The following is a 22,262-nucleotide window of genomic DNA, read 5'->3' on the forward strand; positions in this document are numbered from 1 at the left end:
TCGTGAACTTTCTTAATTCTGTTACACTTTCCTTAGTGACTGAAGATACATTCAAAATGTCATTTACGTAAGCAGCGGCTATTAACTTTGGATTATTGTATGTGCGCTGAATCAAATCCCAGGCGACCTTGTAATTAGCACCTGTGAGTTGCAAATTCTCAATCGTTTGTAACGCATCACCCTTTAACGAAAGCCGTAAATACTGCAATCTTTGTATGTCTGACAAGGTTTCATTTTTTTCTATGAGGGCTACAAAAATATCTTGAAACGATGAAAATTGAGTGTAGTTTCCGTCAAACGTTGGTAAAGTTACATCTGGGAGCTTGATTGGAGATTTAGTTTCAGGCTTACATGTATTATTCTTTCTCGTCGAGTCTTTGTCTATTATTGAAAGCATTTTAGCTTCTAACGTGAAGTAACTTTGCTCAAGTGACGCTCTCTTCTCGTCGTGAGATTGCTCATCTGATAATTCGGATATCTTGTCCATTACATCCTTTAGTTTTGACCAAACACTGCCGAGTTGCTTATGCCTGGCTACAATTTCGTTTACATGACCACTTGCTTCGTCATAATTGGACACGTAGTTCTGAAGCCGAGTTAATTGTCCTTGAATTACACTGCGTTGTCTCACTAGCTTCTCAAGCATTTCACTTTCTTCCGGCATTTTCTCAGGCAAGGTTAGGAATATGAACAAACAAGCATGGAAAAGGAAAATAAAAGGATTTACTCACGTACATGGAATCTGCAGCCGTCGATAATTCCTCTGCTCTTGGCAACCCTGTGACTGGATCGTGCTGTCCGTTGATTCTCCTAGCTCGCTCTAATTTCCCCTCGCGCGGCGTGGCTGAAGTGGCGGGAAAACTGCTTTGTTCTGTAACTTCACTGTACTTTCACTGTCTGTATCACTTCACTTCACTAAACTGCACTTTCACCAGTCCCGTCGTTTACCGATATCCGTAATTCATCCGGCTTTGCGGAGGACCATATGTTGCGGTAATGACCGACTTCTGCAATCTTTGATACTCTGGTAATTTAAGGGAACTGTTTTACCTTAGGCGAAGTTCTACCAGATGAATAATACGGTACATCGATTTAGATTTTAGAATATTTATAATACTAAAGAATACATATTGGTATGTAGAACCGTAATTACAACTGTTCATTACGTAGATAATAGGAGACGCGCGCGTAGTATGTTGCACGGCCGAGCTCACATGAGCAAGTTAGTCAGTATATTCCCTGCGCGCGCATGCGCCGCAGACGGCTCTCAGCAGAATGCTTTCATTCCCGAACACCTCTCGCTAGTATCTTTTCTTACTTACACCCCGGTAATAAAATAATGAAATAAGGGAAGGAGCGAACATTATAGAGTGAAGCAATTGTGTATGGCCCACGCACCCGCAACTGGTGATTTGCTTGCAGATTTTGTTAAAAGATACGAGCAAGCGGAAGAGCAGGATGCTTGGCGAACTGCGTGGAGGAAGGAGAATCCTACTCACCAGAACAACAGAGATATTACAGGCAACTCGGCAAACAGAAACCCGAGGTTTCGTATGGTCCAGAGGCAGAATAATTACCGTGAAAATCGCTCTGCAGGTCCATATAGAAACGGCAATCGTTATCATCAACAAAGCCAAAATAGGCAAAGACGTGAGTATGCTGCTGCCAGATACGAACCTTGTGAGAGACCACGAACTGAGAACCGTTTTTCTTCACCGGAGCACAGTGAACCTTTGAGAGAAGGTCGTAGCTCTCCACGATTGCAAGTGGCGAGCAGTGGCTTACAAACAGATGCAGCAGTGTCGTACCCTAGTAACGAGCAGCAACAGAGCGTCGAGCTGACCAGAAATTTTTGCTAAGAGAATGGAGCAAATCTCGACCAGGTACGGGATTTTACCCCACGCCTGGCATAGAAACGTCCCCTTCTGATGTTGGGCGGTCTCCGATAGAACTGGGGCCTGCAGAAAATATTTCCCAGTCTGTAAATAATGATATGAAGCTGGTGTTTGTTATCAATCATGAAGAGAGTGAGTTTCTTTACAAATTGTGTCAGGCTAGTCAGTCTAAAAACTTTGGAAGAGTGCCTGAGTTCAAGGCACGTGTAGCAAATGTTGATATAACTTGTATAGTGGACACTGCAGCTGAAATATCTGTTCTGAGTCTAGAGATTTGGAAGAAAATAAAGCAAAATTTTCCAGGGGCCATGTTACAAGCTACTCCAGGGGTGCGACTTATTGATTTCGCTGGAAAAAGTCGAACTCGAGTTGTGGAAAAGCGCAGAATCGTGCTGGAAATTGCTGAGAACACCATACCTTTAGAAATTTTTGTTGTGAAGGATTTGCCTTCAGACTTATTGTTGGGTTATTCGTTCCTGCAGAAATATGAAGCAGAGATCAATCTCAAGCATAAAAAGTTGTATCTAATGGTGGATGGAGAGCCAATTGAGCAAAAGCTAGATGCTGATGATTCCGTTGATAAGCAAATGAGCGTCCGGAGGATTGAAGCTAGCTACGATAAGTGGGCTACACCGCTGGAGGATATAAGGGAGAAGATTGACTCCAGTGAATTATTGGATAAGGAACAAAGAGCCGAATTGTTTGAGATATTTATTGCACATAGTAAGGTGTTTTCAGAGAGGCCTGGCACTGCCAAGAACTTAGTTTGTGACATTCATCTGTCCAGTGACGTTCCAGTGAGTCAAGGACTTTATCTAGTTGAGTTGCAGAAATTCTTACGTTTTCTTCACGTGTATTGCCAGTGTGTCTACTTGATATTGTTCAAAAGGCTCTTCAACATTGCCTCATTGGTTGATAACAATTACAAATTGTTTTGTACGTGCAGTTCTATCCAAGATTGTACTAAATTTCCAGCCTGAATCCGAAGAAGGTGAGAGAGACTGGCAGAGTAAGGTTGTTCAAGTGCGGTTACGAGAACGATATGCTGTGCATAGGCGGAAACTGAAGCAGAAGTGCCATGCTTTGCAGTTGAAGGAGGATGACCTGGTGCTGCTAAGAAGTCATCGTCCGAGTTCAGCTTTTAACCGAACCATTTCCAAGTTGTTTTATTTGTGGACAGGACCGTTCATAGCTACCCAAGTGAAATTCAACACGGCAGTGTTATTGGGCACAAAAACTCGTAAGGAAGTGTGCAAGGTGAATTTCGACAATCTGAAGATTTTTAATTGTTCTCCAGACATGAGGAAGGTTCTTTTAGAAGGTTGAATCCAAAATCTCCTAGACTGTGAGTGCTTCCACGAGTCGTCGTCGATTTTGTTACTCAATGGAGGGGGCGATTGGCATTTCCTTCCCGGACGTATGAACAGACTGTTGAAGTACACCATCCCGCCTGATAGATATGAATCTTGGGGGGAAGTTAAGAGATTAATGGAAGTGCATGAGAGAAAGATTGTACTGTTACTGTGATTTTTGTTTGTGAGTTCGTTATGATGTACAACTTTGGTTCTTTTTAAATTGCATAATCAAGATAAATAGATTCTGAATTCATATGTTAAAACGTAAGTTCTGAGTTTTTGTGTCTATTTACTGCAAATCTTAATGTTTTCCCGTGCCCTGGGAGGCATCACGCGTATACCAATATAGAGTCTCATGTTGCTTATTCTCAATTTGTATTGAGATAAATATATTCTTATGACTATTCATGTCCTATGGTTGAATCTGGCACGACCGTGTCATGTTTTAATCGGAAAATCTGAAAAAAGAATCTTATTCAACGATGTTGTTCCCTTCCGTCATTCTCTCGTTTTTTCACGTCCGTTCATATCAACTATGGCTATGTGAAAAGAAAGCAAATAATTTGAATAACCTTTTGACTTATTGATCCCGTCCCCGGAACTTTTGGATTAATTGTGCAACTCTCACTTGCGACACAGGACGTCATTGTGTGCGACGTTGGTTAAAATCATTTGCAATGGCACATAAACTTCTCTTCCCAGACAGCAGTGCGATCTCCATGCGTTCCTCACGCTTTAGGAGCATCCTGGCCCTGTTTCTTCACACCTGGAAAATTAGACATTTGTTACAATCATTTATCCTTAACTTTTCTACTGGTTAAAAGTAAGCCGAAAAAAACCTTCACCATTGCATTTCTCGTGAAATTCTAGCCTTATTTGATGTATTACATCATTCCATTTCCATTTAAATATTTTGAGTTAAATTCAATGCTACGGCTACCAATATGGCGGACGTCCGCCAGGAAGTAAACGGGGATGTACGACAGATGAAATGGTCATTGTTATTGGTGTGATGCTCCTTTGCCATGACAAAGGTTGTGATTGTAGTCTACCCCGTTTACGTGGTACTTGGTTGTGGCTCCTCTTCTGAATATGGACTGTCATTGTCATTCTTGTAAGTCAGTAACACCTAAGACTGTAGAATGCGAGCTGGAAGATGATCCAAGTCTCCTGTTGCTTCTTTATCAGACTTATCGGAATCCTCGTCGCTGTCAGCTACAGGATTTCTTTGGGCTGACAAACAGCAATAACATCAAGGAATTCCTTATGATCTTCTTTGGCCAGCTCCTCCAGAATGTGGTCCAAATTTAGTCTCTTTCACTAGAGCCCATTGATAACCTGTTAAAGGAACAATTGATTGAAGGGGGTCGTGCACATGGGTGGTGTGGATATCTGTGACCAATTCGTAGCTACTTATCGTTGTAATATAAGAACTAAAAAATGGTGGTGGCCGTTCTTTGCTTGGGCTGTTGATATTTCATGTGTACAAGGATGGCTCTTGTACCGCAAATTTTGGCATGACATATCATTTCGTCGTCAATGTGCCACATATCTTCTGAAGTCTTTTGGGACGCCACAGGAATCTCCAGGCATGGGACCTACATTTGAGTTCTCGCCAGTGTTGGATGTTATAAGGCAAGACAGAACTGATCACATAATTGAGAAGAGAATATCCAAGTACAGGCGTTGCAGAGTATGTGGAAATCGTACGCTTAGCTGTGTAACAAGTGTGATGCGCCTCTGCATCCAAACGAATGCCTCAAGGTATTTAAAAAACAGTGAAATTTGATTGACAATTACCTAATTTGCCTAACTGTAGAATATTATATGTATTATGTGATGTCAGTGAAATATACTAACCCCCTCTGAACCAGAAGCGTGCGGTAAGGAAAGGCGGGGCAAGCGCCGCTTGCGTTGTTTTTTAAAACACTTTTGATATCTTAAGTCCGTGTTTTTCAATGCCTTTATATACCTTAGAATGGATTTTATTTACTATAAGATATTTACATTACAGAATTTGCATTTCACCTATTTCCTGTTCTATTGGCTTGAAACATAAACTGGCTGCACCCTTGACGACGCTGGGCGATGCGGCACGACAGACCGCGTTAGAGGAAGAGGACTGCTCGCCTTTCTGCCCCCTTTTCGAGTGACTTATGCAGTTCTTGCATGGTCACTGTCGATCCCCGTTCACGAAGAAGAAAGGCCGAGGGCAAGCAACACCAAGACCGCATCTGTCTTTGGCAAAGGTGTTGGAAAGAATTCGTCCACACTGGCCAGAAGGTTGCTAACTTCCAGTATTTTCTGTGCGTCCGTAGCACCACCTCACGCGGTACGATTTTCATGTTTGAAACTCTATAGTAATTAACAAATTACATTATGAAGCTAGCCAGTGATCACAAGTCGTGTGCTATTTATAAGAAATAAAAATCACAGCCGGTACTTGAACATATCCGTCATGTAGTCAGTTACTCGGAAATATGGAGGGTATGTAACACTGCAACTGCAGGTAGGGTGAAACGGAAGAAGTGTGGGTGCTGCGGTGTTGTTTTTTACTGTGATATTGTGCTGTGTTTTTCTGTTCTTTGTGTAGTGTTTTTGTACCTGATGTAAAAGTATGATTCTACATTGAAAATTTCCGCCATGGTTGACATACCAGACGAGCCATCGATTTGCAGTGTTGCAGGTAAGGACTTGATTATTAGTGGCCTTCTTTCAAAACCAATCAGTTCGAGAACATAACGTGAAAGGTTGGAGCTTGTGAACCATGAGCGACCGTGTCCTGAATTGTTCATAACCAAACCAACTAAGAAAGATGGGAAAGTTTTCATTAGGCAGTTTAAAACATCTCAGTACAACAATATTATCTGATTATGTGGCAGCAATGATCTTAATAAATTATTTTGTTGGCCATGCGTTTTATGCAATACAAATGTAGGACCATGGAACTCAGTGGCGTGCCCAAGGGGGGGGGGTTGATGTGGGTTATAACCCGCCTTTCGCCAAGTATTCCTAAAAAAAGAACGTCAAAAGTAGGAAAATATGACAAAATGAGGGCTTACTACCAAGAAAAGTATACATAACCCCTCCCTTTCGAAAATCCTGAGCACGCCACTGATGGAACTATACAGGGTACGGTGAGTGACTTGAGCAATTTTTATAATGCAGTGCAAAGACATGAACGTTCGCAGAATCATATCTGCGCTTGCATTCGTAACTGAAGACAAATCATGATTCATAATTCTAGCCAAGTAAGAAACCGAAACCCGTCCGTTTATTTAATATCAAACCTTTCTGCTAATAGGATGTTTCTTATTTTCAGGGTTATAGAAGAACGTAATTTAATTTATAGTTGCCCTCAAATATCAGGTAAATCATAATTTTCTTCATGGTTGGAATTTAAAAGTTATATCGAAAGGCTGTTTTCCTTCTTTATAAACCGTGCAGCGAAGATTTGATTTTACGGTATGTATGCACATCACACACTCAAACCCGATACGTCACCATTACGCACATTATTGTAAATGGGGATGTGTCTAGGCCTATATTATATTTGAAATTGTTATAATTAACCGAAACGAAAAATTCACCCATCGCTTGCCTATCACGAAAGGTCACGGCACGCCCCTGCTCTGAACCCATGGTTTGCTAATTTATAACCACTACGTAACCCTCCCAAAACAACAATAATATTACTAAATTTTTTAGACGTTATAAAAATATAGCGTATATTACTGATTTTGACTCCGTATGTGCTCCTCGGCAACTAAAGTTGCCAGTCAAAAATTACTACTTTGAACATACTTTTTTCAAATTCTCAGTTTCAACTTTCTATTAGACCCACAATAATAAAAAAAACATAAAAAAGTTTTCTAAAAAATGTTTTCCTAATTAGGAGCACTAATGGGTTAAGCTGAATGATTCTCTACATTCTAGTAATGTCACGAACAATTGTGACATACAATAACCCGAAGTTTCGAATCTGTTAAAAGAAGTCCGATAAAAAATACAAACTTTGTAACTGAATATCTTTTTCAAATGTTCAGTTCAGGAGTTCGTCAGAATTATTCATACATGCTTGTAACTAGTACCTTTTAAAATTTATAAAATAATTGCAAAAGAAGGAAGTGTTTAATTGCCTTAGATCTCATGACTTTGCATTTACTAAGATTAATTTGCATTACATTGTTTTTATATCACTGAATATAATATTGTAACTTCAAGTTGCCAGATACACTTTCCATTTCCCTAAAAACTTTTAGATCGTCAGCATATAAAATACAAGTTGAGTCAGGATATCGTTAACAAAAGTAGCAAATTAAATTGATTCAAGAGTAGATCCTTGTGGTACTCCACAAGTTATTTTTAATTTATCAGAGCTAATTTGTCTAAATTTTACTCTATAAGTTCTATTGAGTAAATAACTGTCAATGCATTTAGAAAATCTGGGCGATATATTTCAAGAATTTCCGTTTTATATAATAATAATAATTTATGGTTAATGTTAGAAATAATAACGATCGAGGGTTTACAAATGCCGATATGTCTTACAGAACTCCAAATTTACGGTTGCATTTTCCAGCCATTCACTTTTAAATTCAATCTAATTTAAAAAATAAATAATTTTGAAACTATTGAACTATCCTGTTATGTCGCATCAATCATCCCATCATTTTCTAAAATTGAAATTTGAGCCCTCGTCGCGAATGCAGTTTTCAGAAATTTTCGCTGTTTTCAAAATGCGGAACAGTTATTTAAAATTCGAACAATCTTGCACTGTTGCAACGTTTCTGGTAAAAGAGGAATCTACTCAAAACATAAATAATCCGTTGCGTTGCTTTACAAAGAAATCGAAATAAATTTCCGATATTCCCGAAGTCGAATTAATTGTTCAAATTGAAAAGCAATTCCTCAATACACTTATGCTAATAATAAAATATATGAATTGAATATATATTTGCTCTGTGGTAATGATACGTTCTTTTGGGTACTAACGGAAAACTGTTCGATATTCATTGCTTAGAGATTTTGAAAAAAACGACTAGTGAAGTAAATTCACACTGCAACTTTGTAGTTTGTGAGAGTACTACCGGGAAATCTTAATCTTCATTTCCAACACAAAATAGCTACACTAAGTAAGTTAGTATATTAACGAAGGTCAATGAAGATTTCACGTAAGGTTGAATGCGTGATAATTTACTTCCTGTCTGCATAGGTGTTGATTTAAATGGATATTGATTACTCACCTGTTATTATTTGATTCACATAGATGGACATAGTGTTCACTGGTTTGGTTCTACAGCAAAGTAGTACAACGTATGCTTTTACTATTCTAATTTCTTTCTTTACATTATTTTTTATCCTAGTAGTTTCCAAGGTATCGATAGGTCTGAATTTTTCTTGATTGTTGACTGCAACAGACAATTCATATAACTTTTAGTCCGTAATTAAAAGTTTATTCTGTATCCATAACGTTGCGAAGAAAAAATCAAAGTAAATAAACTATTGCATTTCCATTTTTTACTGGCATGATGAGACGAACGAACTGATTAAAATAAAGTATGTTAATTGCTAGGTTTCAATTTCAGTAAATAATGGAGTTTGAATGGTAATTTTATATTAGTTATATTACGACACATGGATCTATTATCGTCTCTCGCACCCAGACAGATGGGCAATGTTGTTAATTTACCCTACATTGAGATATTATTTGGTAATTTTATATCTCCACAATGATTCACCTTGCTGCTCTAGTGTTTTCTCAGATGACAGGAGAAGTCAGAAGGGCAGATGGACTCGAACATTGCATAATGGTATTTTCTCCAGCTTTTCGATATATAAGAAAATCGAAGTTCTTGAATCCAATTCACACAAAAGATCACATGCTTAAAATATTTGGAGGCACACATTGCTTCGGATCCCACATTAAACTGTAGGTAAAGTCCCGATTAGCCTTTCTGTGCAAGTCTACTTGGACTTAAAAACTCAAACAAACGTACAATATGATTCGCATAAGTTTTCTTAATATGTTGTTAATTTCTTTGAATATGATTTATAAGGAGTCAATAATATTTCCATCTTTAAAACTGATATTCCGTTTCTATTGTGCAGAGTGTTCTGTTTTTGTTTGCGTGACCGTACCAGAAAAAGAATAATTAAGATTCAAATATGTTGTTTGTTCTCTTTACGTAAACATAAGGTTATTCAAGGAAGAGAAACTAGACTTGCCGTATTAAAGAAATGAAATTGTGACTAAAGATTTTATCCTGAAAAATGACGATCAATTTTAATGACATTTTGTGAACTTGCACGCTAGGCATACAAAATGAAGGTCCAAGGCTTCGCAAGCTTCTCTTGCACCAAAGTCGTTGAAAGACTTGTGTCTATTTTTAATGAAAAATTCTCTTACTTTCTGGTTGAGTGACAAAATGAATTAAAAAAGTGACCTGCACAATTAATTAATACTAGAAAAAAATTGATAATGTTCATATTTTGAACAGGTTAGGGAAAATAACTTCTCGTAATATAAATAACTGAAAATGGCAAAGTGGCAGTTCTCTACCTCCCAAGGCTTTTAACCAAAGTAATTTCAGAAAATAATTAATAATTAATTATATTTCCACACGCATGATGGTCGAGTGTTCACTTTTAGCCTCGCCATGGAATTTTCCGAGTGTTTTTTTTTGTGATTGTCCCTTCATCAATTGCAGCTAATTACCAATAATCCTCGTTGTTCTCAAGAGCCAAGAATGGAATTAAAGCAACCCCAAATAAGAATAAAATATATTAAAATATATTTTACTGAAAAAAATTAATGAAAACAAACTTTAGTATAGTGGAACCACAAGGAAAGAAACCTGCGCAGAACCTCATCGCGCTGGCGGTGGGGAAAAACACAGGGGGAAGAAGCCTTCGGCGCGGCCAATGTCAGTGTTACCAGACCTATTGATTTATCGGGAGAATTCCTTAATAAACTATTGCTATGGCACCTCCAACGGCCTGCTCAAAAACACGTTTCCTGCTCATCTTACTTGAATATGGAGGGGAGAGGTAGAGTGGAACTCCACTCAGCCATGAAAAGTGCTGTTTGAACTGTGAAATTATGCCAGACGATATTCAATTGTGCTAGGACATTATTATTATTTTATTACTATTACTACAGTACTATTTTTAGATGGTTGTATTTTATCCAACCCGAAAATCTATTTCTATTTTAGTTATTTTACGTCGCTTTTGTGCCTCTACGGGTAAGTACGACAACATGGATGAATGAGAAACTGATGAAATGGATGAAGTGGCAGACACAGTGAAACGTTCTTGCCTTACTAGGTAGGAACACTGACTTCGTAGCTTGGGCAAATTATTTTATACATGTGTGTGTGTGTGTGTGTGTGTGTGTATGTATATATTATATAACGTATATATATTGAATGCAGCAACATAGAGGCAGCATAACTGACGAATAAAGCATGTGTGTTAATAACAAGAAATTCGCTAGAGAACGAAGCGGCATAGTTCAATTACAAAGGAAATAATGCACCCCCTCCCCCGTAGTTGCTTCCAACTTTCATCGGTTTGAAAATACTTAATTTTCTATCCTTAATATATTATCTATACTTACTTAATTTTCTACAAAATTATATAGCGGCATGGACGTCCAGAAGGAAGTGCAAGTATGGTCGCCACCCCCCCCCCCCTTCTGTAAAATGAATGTTGACATAACAGTATCTATATTATTTTAGATGTATGAGTTGATTTCAGTCACAGTAATTTACATCAATTATTATAATAGGAATGTATGAACGTGATAATTTCATACTCAAGTGGCGTTTTCTGAGAGGGCAACATTATTACGGGGTAATATGCCTCGTTTACCTGCCTGATAAAAATACATTGTTTCCCCTTTGCTGGAAAAAATCTGCGGACGTCCCCTTGCGCCCCCTCCCCTCAGTGCGCACGCCTATGCCCCCCGCCCCCGAGAACTTCGTCCATCTGCTACTATTAGACCATCTGATTTTGTAGCAGATCTTCTGGTTTCCCAAGGAACAATCTCCCGATTTTTTCAAGTCTGACCTGGCAACACTGCCCCGAGCACCGACAACGATAGGGAAGATGAGCGAACGCATTTGACGGAAAGTTTTTTCCTTGTGGTCGAGCTATAGAACTTTTTCTGTGATGAATTTCATTTACTGGAAGTTATGTGTTTAACATGTTCTGTTAGAAAGATATTCGAGTATATATATATATATATATATATATATATATATATCTTTATTTGCTTGTATTGGTATTTTGTTTCTCAGTTTTTTTTTGTACCACTGTTGACTAATCGCCACGATGTACATGATTGGTGAAATTGATGAAGGGACTATAACAAAAGAAGACCTCTGACTACGTGGATTCGAAGCCGAAAACTTCAGTGGAGAGATCAAATGTCGTCTACTGAACACATCCTTTAACTGAGCCGGAAAATAGTAACCATTAACCAAATGTATGTACTCTCTATAGTTGACAAGCAGAAGCTATTTAAGGAGATCAAAAATATTATTTATATTTGGTGGTTTCGTTGGTTCATAGTGTTATATTTATTTACGTCAATGTTATTACTACATTTGGATGGGACCAGAAGCAAAAAGTTTTTGAAACTAAAAGACCATTTTATTCTGGCAGGAAACGCACTAAAGCGACTTTTGGAACGCAATAACGAACCTCACGAAACACACGAAAACACTTGTAGAACGGTCAGTTGCCATAACTCGTTTAACGGGTTAAAATCGTGCAACTTTCGAAACGCGCCCCTTATGCCCCGAGTTGAAAGGATGAAGGGGAAGATACTTGACGGTTTTCGGCCGAATGTTCTTTTGTTTGTTGTCTCTCTGTATACATTACTAAAAAAGCAGAACTAAGCCGATTTGTTTGTTACTCGTATTAAAATGAGCGGAGTGGTTACCACATCGCACTACGACGCAAGGGGTACCGGGTTCGAATACTGGCTTGGGCATGGATGTTTGTGAGTGTCCATTCATCAATTTCATCATATCATCACTCATCACCATCTTTGCAAATTAGCCAAAAGTGGCACAAAAAAGGGAAGTAAAATAAAGCAAATCAATCAATCGTATTAAAATGTAGAGCATCCAGTTCTTCCTCTCTGCATGTGTGGTCAGTGTTTCTTTACGTGCTGAGGTTCTGGAGAGTCCACAACACGTTCCCGAAGATGTATTCGTTTCTGAGTCGTATTACAATGTAGAACATCAAGTTCATCCTCTCGGCAGGTGTGATCAGTGTTCAGTGTATTAAAAAGTAGAGCATCCAGTTCCTCCTCTCGGCAGGTATGTTCGGTGTTCCGTGACGTTCGGAGGCTCTGGAGAGTCCGCAACAAGTTCCCTAAACTGTATTGGTTCCTGAGTCCTTTTCCAATGTAGACCATCTAATTCTTGTTCTCAGCAGGTGTGCTCAACTTTCTCTCTCAACAGATGTGGTCGGTGTTCCGTGACGGGCTGAGGTTGTGGAGAGTCCGCAACAAGTTCCCTAAGCTGTATTGGTTTCTGGGTTATATCACAATGTAGAGCATCCAGTTCATCCTCTCAGCAGGTGTGAACAGTTTTCTCTCTCGGCAGGTGTGGTCAGTGTTCCGTGACGTGCTGAGGTTCTCGATAGTCAGCAACAATTCCCGAAAGCTTTATTTTTTTCTGAGTACTATTAAAATGTAGAGCATCCAGTTCTTCCTCTCGGCAGGTGTGGTCGGTTTTGCCTCTCGGTAGGTGTGGTCGGAGTTGAGTGACGTTCTGAGGTTCTGGAGAGTCTGCAACAAGTTACAGAAGCTGTATTGGTTTCTGGCTCGTATTACAATGTAGAATATCCAGTTCTTACTCTCGTCAGGTGTGGTCGGTATTCCTTGAAGTGCTGGTGTTCGGAAGAGTCGACAACTAGTTCCCTAAGCTATATTAGTTTCTAATTCTTATTGCAATGTAGAGCATCCAGTTCATCCTCACGGCAGGTGTGGTCAGTTCTTCCTCTCGGCAGGTGTGGTCGGTATTGCATGAAGTGCTGGTATTCGGGAGAGTCCACGACTAGTTCTCTAAGCTGTATTGGTTTCTGTGTCGTATACAATGTAGAACATCCAGTTCATCCTCTCGGCAGGTGTGGTCAGTGTTTCGTGACGTGCTGAGGTTTTGGAGAGTCCACAACAAGTTCCCAAAGCTGTATTGGTTTCTGAGTCGTATTACAATGCAGAGCATCCAATTCTTAATCTCGGACGTAACCTAGTGGCGGAGTGGTTAGTACATAGCGCTACGACGCTAGGGATCTAGGGTTCGAATCCCGGCCTGGACATAGATGTTTGTGAGTGACCATTCATCAATTCCATTTTGTATCATCACACATCCCCATCGCAAATTAGCCAAAAGTGGGTCAAAAGGGAAGTAAGATAAAGCAAATGAATCAATTTTCCTCTCTGCAGGTGTGGTCGGTGTTCCGTGACGTGCTAAGGTTCTGGAGAGTCCACAACAAGTTCCCGAAGCTGAAGAGGTCGACGAGCGACCTGCACAGCGACAAGGTGAGCCCCGACGCCATCAGGGTCATAGGAAGCAACTCCCGCTCAGCCGTCTCGCCACTCACGATGCTGGGTAAGTAGACTCAGAACATTCTCTCGAGATGTTATGAGGTACAAGGATATGCATTCCTCTTTACTCCAAATGTGAACTATATTTTAATCACATCACATCATTTTTCAGCCTTAGATGACTAACCCATTGAAATTTCTATTAACTATTTTTCCAGAATTCGCTGCATTGAACAAAGCATATTTTTCCCTCATGGCCCTCTTCCTAGAATTGCTAGTGATATGTTTATGTGCCTCTACAATGGCACTTTATTACCTAACCCATTTAATCGCCAATTCCAAATCCATCAAATGAGCCAAATAAGAGATTAATATGGCATCAGTGATCAGACGTCTAATTGTGAACCTTCTATAATTTCATACATGTTCTTCTCACCCAAAATGTCATTCTGAGAAATTTTTAACGCACGCCATTTATGAATTTATATAATTTTCGGTATGGATTAAACTTTAATGTTAAGTAGTAAAACATATCTCAATGGATGAGTCTTTATAATGCTGAAAAACTGTCGTAAATAAATATCCCTTACGATTTTCATGTTAATAGCCATCAAAATTTGGCTTGCGCGACTTTTGAAACATTCTGTGCATTACTAAGCTTCTCAGCTGCCATTCCGACTGCTAAGCTTATCGCGGCTGTGGGGGAGGGGGTAATTTACGAGGGGCAAAAACTTATGGTAAGCAGCTTGAGGAAGTTTGCTTGTACCTTGTCAAGAGCAGTTGTATGAAGAATGGATCTTTCTGTGACAAGCTTGTCAGGTCAAGTGTACTGTAAAGATCGCTTTAGCTGCAAGCATTTTCCTTAACATTTATGCCATGACCAAAATGCTGCCATATAAAATAAAAAAACTTATTGGATTTCAGATGCCGTGGTATATTTCAAGCATTTCTCAAGGATAGAATCAGTCCTATTTCCGTAGCATTTTTCGTAACGTAGCTAATCAGAAGCGATCTCTAGGTCACGAGTGCAGTGGTAATGGCGGCCGCGTGAGATGTAAACAATGTATCACTTCACATATTTAAAAGCCGATAACTATTCAACCGAGAGGAATAACGTTTCCTATAAAAAAGGTTTTAGGTACAAAGCAATGGCGTAGTTTTAATACATACTTTATAACGTATACAGTACACGCATGGAATAATAAATAAGATGTTTCAATTGTAAACCCAATGTACTCAACGTAGATGGTGTAACTTGACCTGCCTTTCGTGCTGTGTTAATGTAATCGCAAAAGCTTACAGAAATGTTGCATGAAATTCTTCCCTGTATAGTACTATCTATCTGCTATAAGACTTTTGGAAACATTTGCATAGCATTGATGCTAGCAAAAATGTTAAAGAACATGATTCCGTATAGAGAGAAGTACTTTTGACACGCGGTAAATAGTTGGTTTAATTTGAACCTCATGCAGGCTTACAGCTTGCCATTATATGCTTGCAGCAATCTTGTTAACTTTACATGGGAAGCTTGTTTCAAGCATGAAGTAAGCTCACTGTGCTATCTGGGTAGTCAGTATGTGATTTTTGTGCTGTTATAATGTTAAAGTGGCTACCAAGACCGATGAATGTGTGATTGTGACATATGTATAACAAGCACTTCTTGAATAGGATGATGGAGTTGGACCAAGTAATCAAATGGTGGGAGAATTGCCTTCAGGTACTTTGGTGTTGATGCTGACTGTACAGATTCTGATACTGAGTGGGAAGGTGGAGTGAAAGGGGCGAACTTTGCTGAAGGCATTAAACTGCCAACTTCTCTTCCACGTAATACACACGGGGAGGAGTTTTTCAGATCTACGAAGCTCTGGTGCCTGGATTCACAGCACGTATAATCCACTGTAAGAGTTTGTTTTGTGTACAGCCCATATGTACTTGTGATTGTCCTTTCATTCATCCCGTTTTATCGCAATCCATCTCCAAAAGTCCCAGGAGAGCGACGATAAATGAACAAGATAAATCAACCAAACATGATTGGGGAGCCTGAGGGCCACTAAAAGGAAAAAATAAACAATTCCAAAATAATTACGAAATATATAAATTATTTTTCTTATAATTTCAATTTAAAATCTACTGATAATTATAAAAATATTTTACGTAGTATATTGGAGATTATTTTTGTACTTTTTGTTATTGAATAGAAAAAGTTTAATGTGCAAAATTGTATATCTTTAAATCAACTTTTTCATCTTATATTTCGGACCTTAAATTTTCCATTTCCGGGACTGTGTTAAGTAAGAGAAATTGCAAGGGTAAATGAGAAACTAACGAAATTATATTTCTAGACTTGCAGTACTATGGACAAATGTTAAAAAAAATATTTCTTGAAAATCGCGAACGGTTTTGTAGATACAAAGGAAATAAAATACCCTCGTAAAATGTACGAGAAGTTAGTAAAAATTCACCCCCGACCCTCTTTCCCAGTAAGGGTTAATATCAATAACGTTACGGTCTAAGGTTTCCATCCCAGGGTGATGAAGAAACTTTTACAAATAGCACCCACAGGGCTTTTTCCAAGCCTGTCGCTTCAACCTGAAAGCTATCTTGTGGAAATTTCACACCGAAGCTACAAGTGACACGAATAATTCACACCCAAGCGACAAGCGATACAATCCTCTTCAGTCTGAAGGAAAACATTCACCCCGCATCCGTGAACAACGGACCGAGGCTATAAGAGACACGTGAAGCATTTCGTGTGTCTTCTGTTCGAAAGGTTGCATTGACTACTGAAAGTTCGCTTCCAAGCGACTCGTGTCTCTTGTCGCCTGTAACTTTGGTGTGAAGAAATCTTCCTGACAGCAAACTCTTCGAACCGAAGCTGCACGTCTCTCTTGTCGCTTGCTTGTTGTTCTTAGGCCGTTTTCTGGATATCGTATAGACAATATAGTCGCGAGGGTTGTTATCCGCTCATGCGAGATGAATGCTTTCTTATAAACTCAAGTTTCCCTGTCGTTCGGTGCTTCAGTGTGATACTTCCGTGTCGCTTGTCACATTGAACAAGTCACAGGAGAGAAGCGACAAGCAACATGTTTCGCTTGGATACGAACCCTCAGTAAACGTAACCTTCCGAATCGAAGCACCACGTGTCTCTTGTCGCTTGCGTGTCGCTCAAATTGGGTCGTTTTCTTAATATCGAGAGTAGAATCGCCTCGATCTGTTGGTACTGCCCGTGCGGTGAATACTTTTATCATAGACGGAACGGAAGGGGATTCTGTCGCTTGTCACTTCAGTGTAAACTCCCGTGTTGCTTGTCGCCTGTCGCGTGTTCCTTCTGTCTGAAAGCTCTCTGCGTGTACGATGGATAAAGAGTGGATCGGAGCTAGAAAAGCAAGGCAGATTCTATACATTATCTAGCTATTGATAATCAACAAACTTTATTTGATATACTAATGTTCTTATGATTAAGGAATCATATTTATTCTCACTATAACTACAGTGAACAAAGTGATTACAGGTTTAACCAATTTTTGAGAATAATATTTGTGATGTCTCCCAGTTATAACTTTTGTTGGCATAATATCCTGCATTATTTTCACGAGACAAAACGAGACGGGACGAGACGAGACGAGACAGAACTATTCGAGACGAGACACGAGACGGGACAAACGAATATTTTCGAGACGAGACACGAGACGAGACAGCATTTTCATGAGACGAGACGAGACAGACCAAAGTCTCGTCTCGTCTCGTCTAGTGGGCAACACTAACACTCTGACATTCTTTACATTTCAATTTGTAGATAATCCCTTCCTCTTCTCTCTTTTCCTTTTTCTTGTTTGCATTCTTCGCTATTCTTAAGATGCTTCTCCCTCCCTTCCTGTAAGTTTTAATGCCCGCATTACTAAGCACTTTGCATATCTTTTCTGTGGTCTTCCCCATACTCCTTACTCCAAACCTCTTCTTTTTTTTCTTTCTCTTCCTCTTTTTCTTTCTCTTCCAATTCTCCCCTGCCACTTATCTTCCTTCTTCTGTTTATGTCCAGTCTATCCTCTTTCTCATAGCCATTCTTTCCAGTTGTTTCCATAGGCTATTTATTTTGCCTTGTTTTTCACATTCTTTTGTGCATATTGTTTTGATTCTGTCCTCCATATTATTTATAAAATTCCTTTTTGTCACCTCACTTACATCACTTCTCCCTTCTCCTCTTCCATTCTTTGTTTAACTTCAGTCCCCCATTCCAGTTCATTGTGTCTTCTTCACCTTTCTTCTCTAGAGAAGACACAATGAAAGGTGAAGAAGACAAAATGAACTGGAATGGGGGACTGAAGATAAACAAAGAATGGAAGAAGGTATTAGAAAGAGTGGAAAGGACAAGAGAGAAAGAGGAGAGGAGAAGGGAGAAAAATGAAGGAAAAAGAGCGTGAGATAAAGAGTCCAACCACATTCTATATGGAAGTAATTATGTTTAGCCTTTTAGGTGAAAGCAACCTGCTAGAAAGTTCCAAACAACTTTCTAATAGTCTGGAGGGAGTAATGTTTGTGTATAAATATGTTTTTGTATCTTGTTACTTTTGTACTTGATACAGAGTCTGAAGAAGACATTGCTAGAAGGTTGAAACGTTACGTTTAGTTTATGTTTTTAATAAATTAAATTACTGCCTTGTTCAGCATATTTAGTTTTTGATATTTATCAATTTCCACTCTAAGAGATGGCAATCATGGGTCAATTTAAATGATGGTTGCATTTACCACTGTGTTTTTTTCTCCCGAGTTATTCGTTGATTTTATTTGAGAATGTTGATTTTCTCAAACTTTGGAAGGGGGCTGTAGTCCCATCTGCCCCCTCTGCGTACACAAGTGAATAGTGCATACAACGAAAACTGCTTACGATAACACAGACAACGCGCGTATCATATAAAGGATTACATCCAAAATTGTATGACAATTAATGAATGTTAAGTGTCAATATTACATGAAACATTAGCCATTTAATAACCCTAGCTTACCCGAGGGAGGGGGTGGGAGGTGCCGGCCCCACCACCTCAATTTTTTTCGATTTTTGAACTTGGAAACTCTTTATTATAAATTTAACATAAATTACATTGTTCCCTGGCGTTCCGAATATTTCTGTATTACTTTTGTTCATAAAAACAATAAACCTAATGTAAATAGGAGGCAAATGCACTAGGAAGGCCTATCAGACGCCATCTTTACCTGCGAGAAACTCATGCCAGTAAGAGTGTACAATTGGTTGGTAATGATCGTACATTTTGTAATTATTATTATTAATAAACAACTACACCTGTATAGACAAAATAGCATTAATGAAAATTTTCATAATTTAGTTTTATTGAATGGTAAATATTTGTGTGATACTCATGCAATAATTGGTTAATATTTCTTATTAATAATGGCAAATTTTGTAATTATTATAAATATTAAATAACTGCACATATGTAATTAACCAAGGAAGCAGTGATTCAATCATAAAATGGTTTCTGGGATTTTAATAATATAAAGAAGTGTGCGCCCGTAACCCTCCTCTTCCTCCGATAAGGCAAGTAAGTTTCTCGTACGGTGTGTGTACGCTAGGGTTAAATCTTGATTTTAAAAACAAACTTCTGTCAGCGGTACAGTCTATAAAAATTATTTATTTCGAAAATCCAGGGGGGCAAAAATTTCCTTCCCATGGATGGACCAGGCAAGGAACTTCGGTGGCGAAAATCAAGGCCCACAACTTGACATGCTCGGCCACGGAGCTTGTCTGAACATGGTAAATGTATTGTAAACAGAACTAGTAAAACTGGCCATGTGTAAAACAAAAAAATGTCAATTCTTTTTCAAGACATAAGTAAGTTTATTTTTCATAAAAATAATTATAAATTGTCGTACTAGGACTGAAAGTACAATAAAATGCAATATGAGTATATAAATATTATATATGTGGGAATACTGCTTTCTACGCGTAATATACTCACTACTTTGCACGTTATGCATCTTGAATACTTGTTTCGTACAGTGAATATTTTTGTCATGTTCACACCGGAGACACTTTCAGCAATATCTGTTTGAGGCAAATGACTCGTAAAATTTGCGTGTCTAACATCAAGTAGGAACCTGCTTCTGATGGATAGAAGCGAGAACAAAGCATTATTGGTAACTATAAACGAAGTACATTTCGTCGACAACTTTTCTTCTAACGTTTTCTCTTAAAAAAGTATGCATTTGCTCTCCCAACAAACCTTTCTTCAGCAGTTCTTGCAGAAATTCAACAGCAAACAATAAAACGATAGATGTACCATAAATGATGTTTTTGCTATGGTCACTAACAGTGGCGGCGATTAGGGGGGCGTGGGGGAAGTCCCCCCTTCTTTGCCACTATTTCTCCGCATTATGCTAAACCTTATGTACCAAGGGAAAGTAAATTGCCCTTGCCCCAGTTTGTTGGCGCCTTCACCCCATCGTTTTCGAATCGAATCGCCGCCACTGGTCATTAATACATATAAATCCTTTCATTTTATATAATGCTCCAAATCGATGTGTATCGAGTTACCAGCCTGTAAGTATTGAGTTTCTTCAAAATACAGCCGGCCCCCGCGGCGGAGTGGTTATCACATCGCCCTACGATGCAAGGGGTCCCGCGTTCGAATCCCGGCCTGGGCATGGATGTTTGTGAGTGTCCATTCATCAATTTCATCATACCGTCACTCATCCCCATCTTCGCATATTAGCCAAAAGTGGCACAAAAACCGAAGTAAAATAAAGCAAATCAATCAATCTTCAAAATACAGTACACTTGTCAGCATCTCTTTTCTTCTGAAATGAAATCCACTTACCCTAAGTGAAGATATTACTAAGCAAAGACCACATTCTTCCACATGTCCATATTGACTGACCCACTTCGTTGAAGTGGATTTTTCCCTTCCTGGTTTTTGGCACACGTGGGAGTCTTCGTGTAAGAAGCTCCTTCCCCCCCCCCCCAATCTTGGCGTCCTCTGCTCCCTTATCTGTATTCACAGACCACTGGTCACAAGATTCGAGTCTGAGGAGACAATTTCCTCTTCACAAAGGAAGCGACGATGACGTTTCAGGGCGCTGTGAAGCAGTCTGCAACTTCTGATATGGGGAAAGGAAGGAGAGAAAATGCTCCTCTGCCTTTCACAGTATCTAAAATCTGATAGACATTCGGTATGCATTTGTTCAGGCTTTAAACAACGTGAGGTTAAAATGTATTTCGCGGGTGTAGATGAGGTTAACGTTGCATATACCTATTGTGGTTACTCTGAGCATGTTACAGTTAATAAAGTAAAAGTAAAGTAAAGTGTTCCCCTGTGCATAGCACCACGCCATGAAGGTATATAGGGGGTGTGGGGGTAACGCCCCACACTTTCTTGATCCGGTCGTGAGTGGGGGTGATGTGATCAGCATCACGCCCCTGACCGACTTTACCCCCCAGGGTTTCCCCCAGGTACCCATGTTATTCGACGCTGGGTGTGCGCCGGGGCCGCTTCCACAGTTAGAAAAGTTCCCGGATTTGAACCGGCCGGGGATCGAACCCGCGACCTTTAGCATGGTAGTCAGACGCGTTACCGACTGAGCCACCGCGGCTGTTACAGTTAATGCGTAATGAAAATACTGCATCTGTGAAAAGTTCCATTTTCATTTTTCTAACTTGTCACGCCAATAATATAGACACGTTTCACTGTGTAATTATGACACAGAGCACAAACCAAGTCACTAAACATTTTATCGGAGAGTGAGACGTACATATTGTACATACAAAAGTCAGCTTAGTGTAGTCTTAGATGAGCTACAAGGGATGGAGCATATATTTTACAGTGTATCACAGCACCTGCTCAGTGTGACTCCACTGGGGATCGAACCCAGAATCCGTCAATTGCAAGGCGACAGCTTTCCCTTTAGGTCATCAGGGATGCTCTTTTCTACTTACAGACACTGCACAATAAGTTTGAATGGAACACAACTATACTGAATGATAATTGTGATGCAACATAATGAATCGAATAAAGCTTTTTTTATGTACCGGATAATCCAATCAAATAGATGTATCATTATGTTGCGTATATCGGTATTTGAAGCTATAAATAATTGCTTCTGATGTAAAAATAAATATTGTCAAACCCAAGCGCCCAAAGTTTGAAGTAGGCCTTCACATGTTCCACATTTAATGCAACGGATGTTCCACAGGACTTAGTGCAGGAACATATTTAATCCCTTCCAGCAACTTCTGCCGTCGGTTTCCATACAGTGATTATATCTTCCATGAACTCTGGATATTTCTGAGTTGTTGGTTGAAACCTGCAACGTTCCTGCCTGCGTGCTACCCACTTCACGCTACACACTACACCAGTAGGCGCTGCAAAAGTGTACCCATGTACGCTAGCTTGTAACCTGCCGTAGACATATATGCTAAGTATCTCAGGGCTTGAG

The 22,262-nt window shown here is 39.3% G+C and overlaps 1 protein-coding gene across 1 annotated transcript in view; it reads left to right on the forward strand.

Moving 5' to 3' along the window:
* LOC145989488 (ras-related and estrogen-regulated growth inhibitor-like) overlaps nucleotides 1-22,262 on the forward strand; it is a 243,262-nt gene that overhangs the window by 148,878 nt on the left and 72,122 nt on the right. Inside the window, exon 5 of the mRNA XM_083124837.1 lies at nucleotides 13,713-13,878. Within this exon, the coding sequence (XP_082980963.1) occupies nucleotides 13,713-13,878 (166 nt within the window). The remainder of the gene's footprint in view (nucleotides 1-13,712; nucleotides 13,879-22,262) is intronic.

Source organism: Lepisma saccharinum, chromosome 6 (assembly GCF_977018435.1).
Source record: "Lepisma saccharinum chromosome 6, izLepSacc3.1, whole genome shotgun sequence".
In the NCBI taxonomy this organism is placed as follows: Eukaryota; Metazoa; Arthropoda; class Insecta; order Zygentoma; family Lepismatidae; genus Lepisma; species Lepisma saccharinum.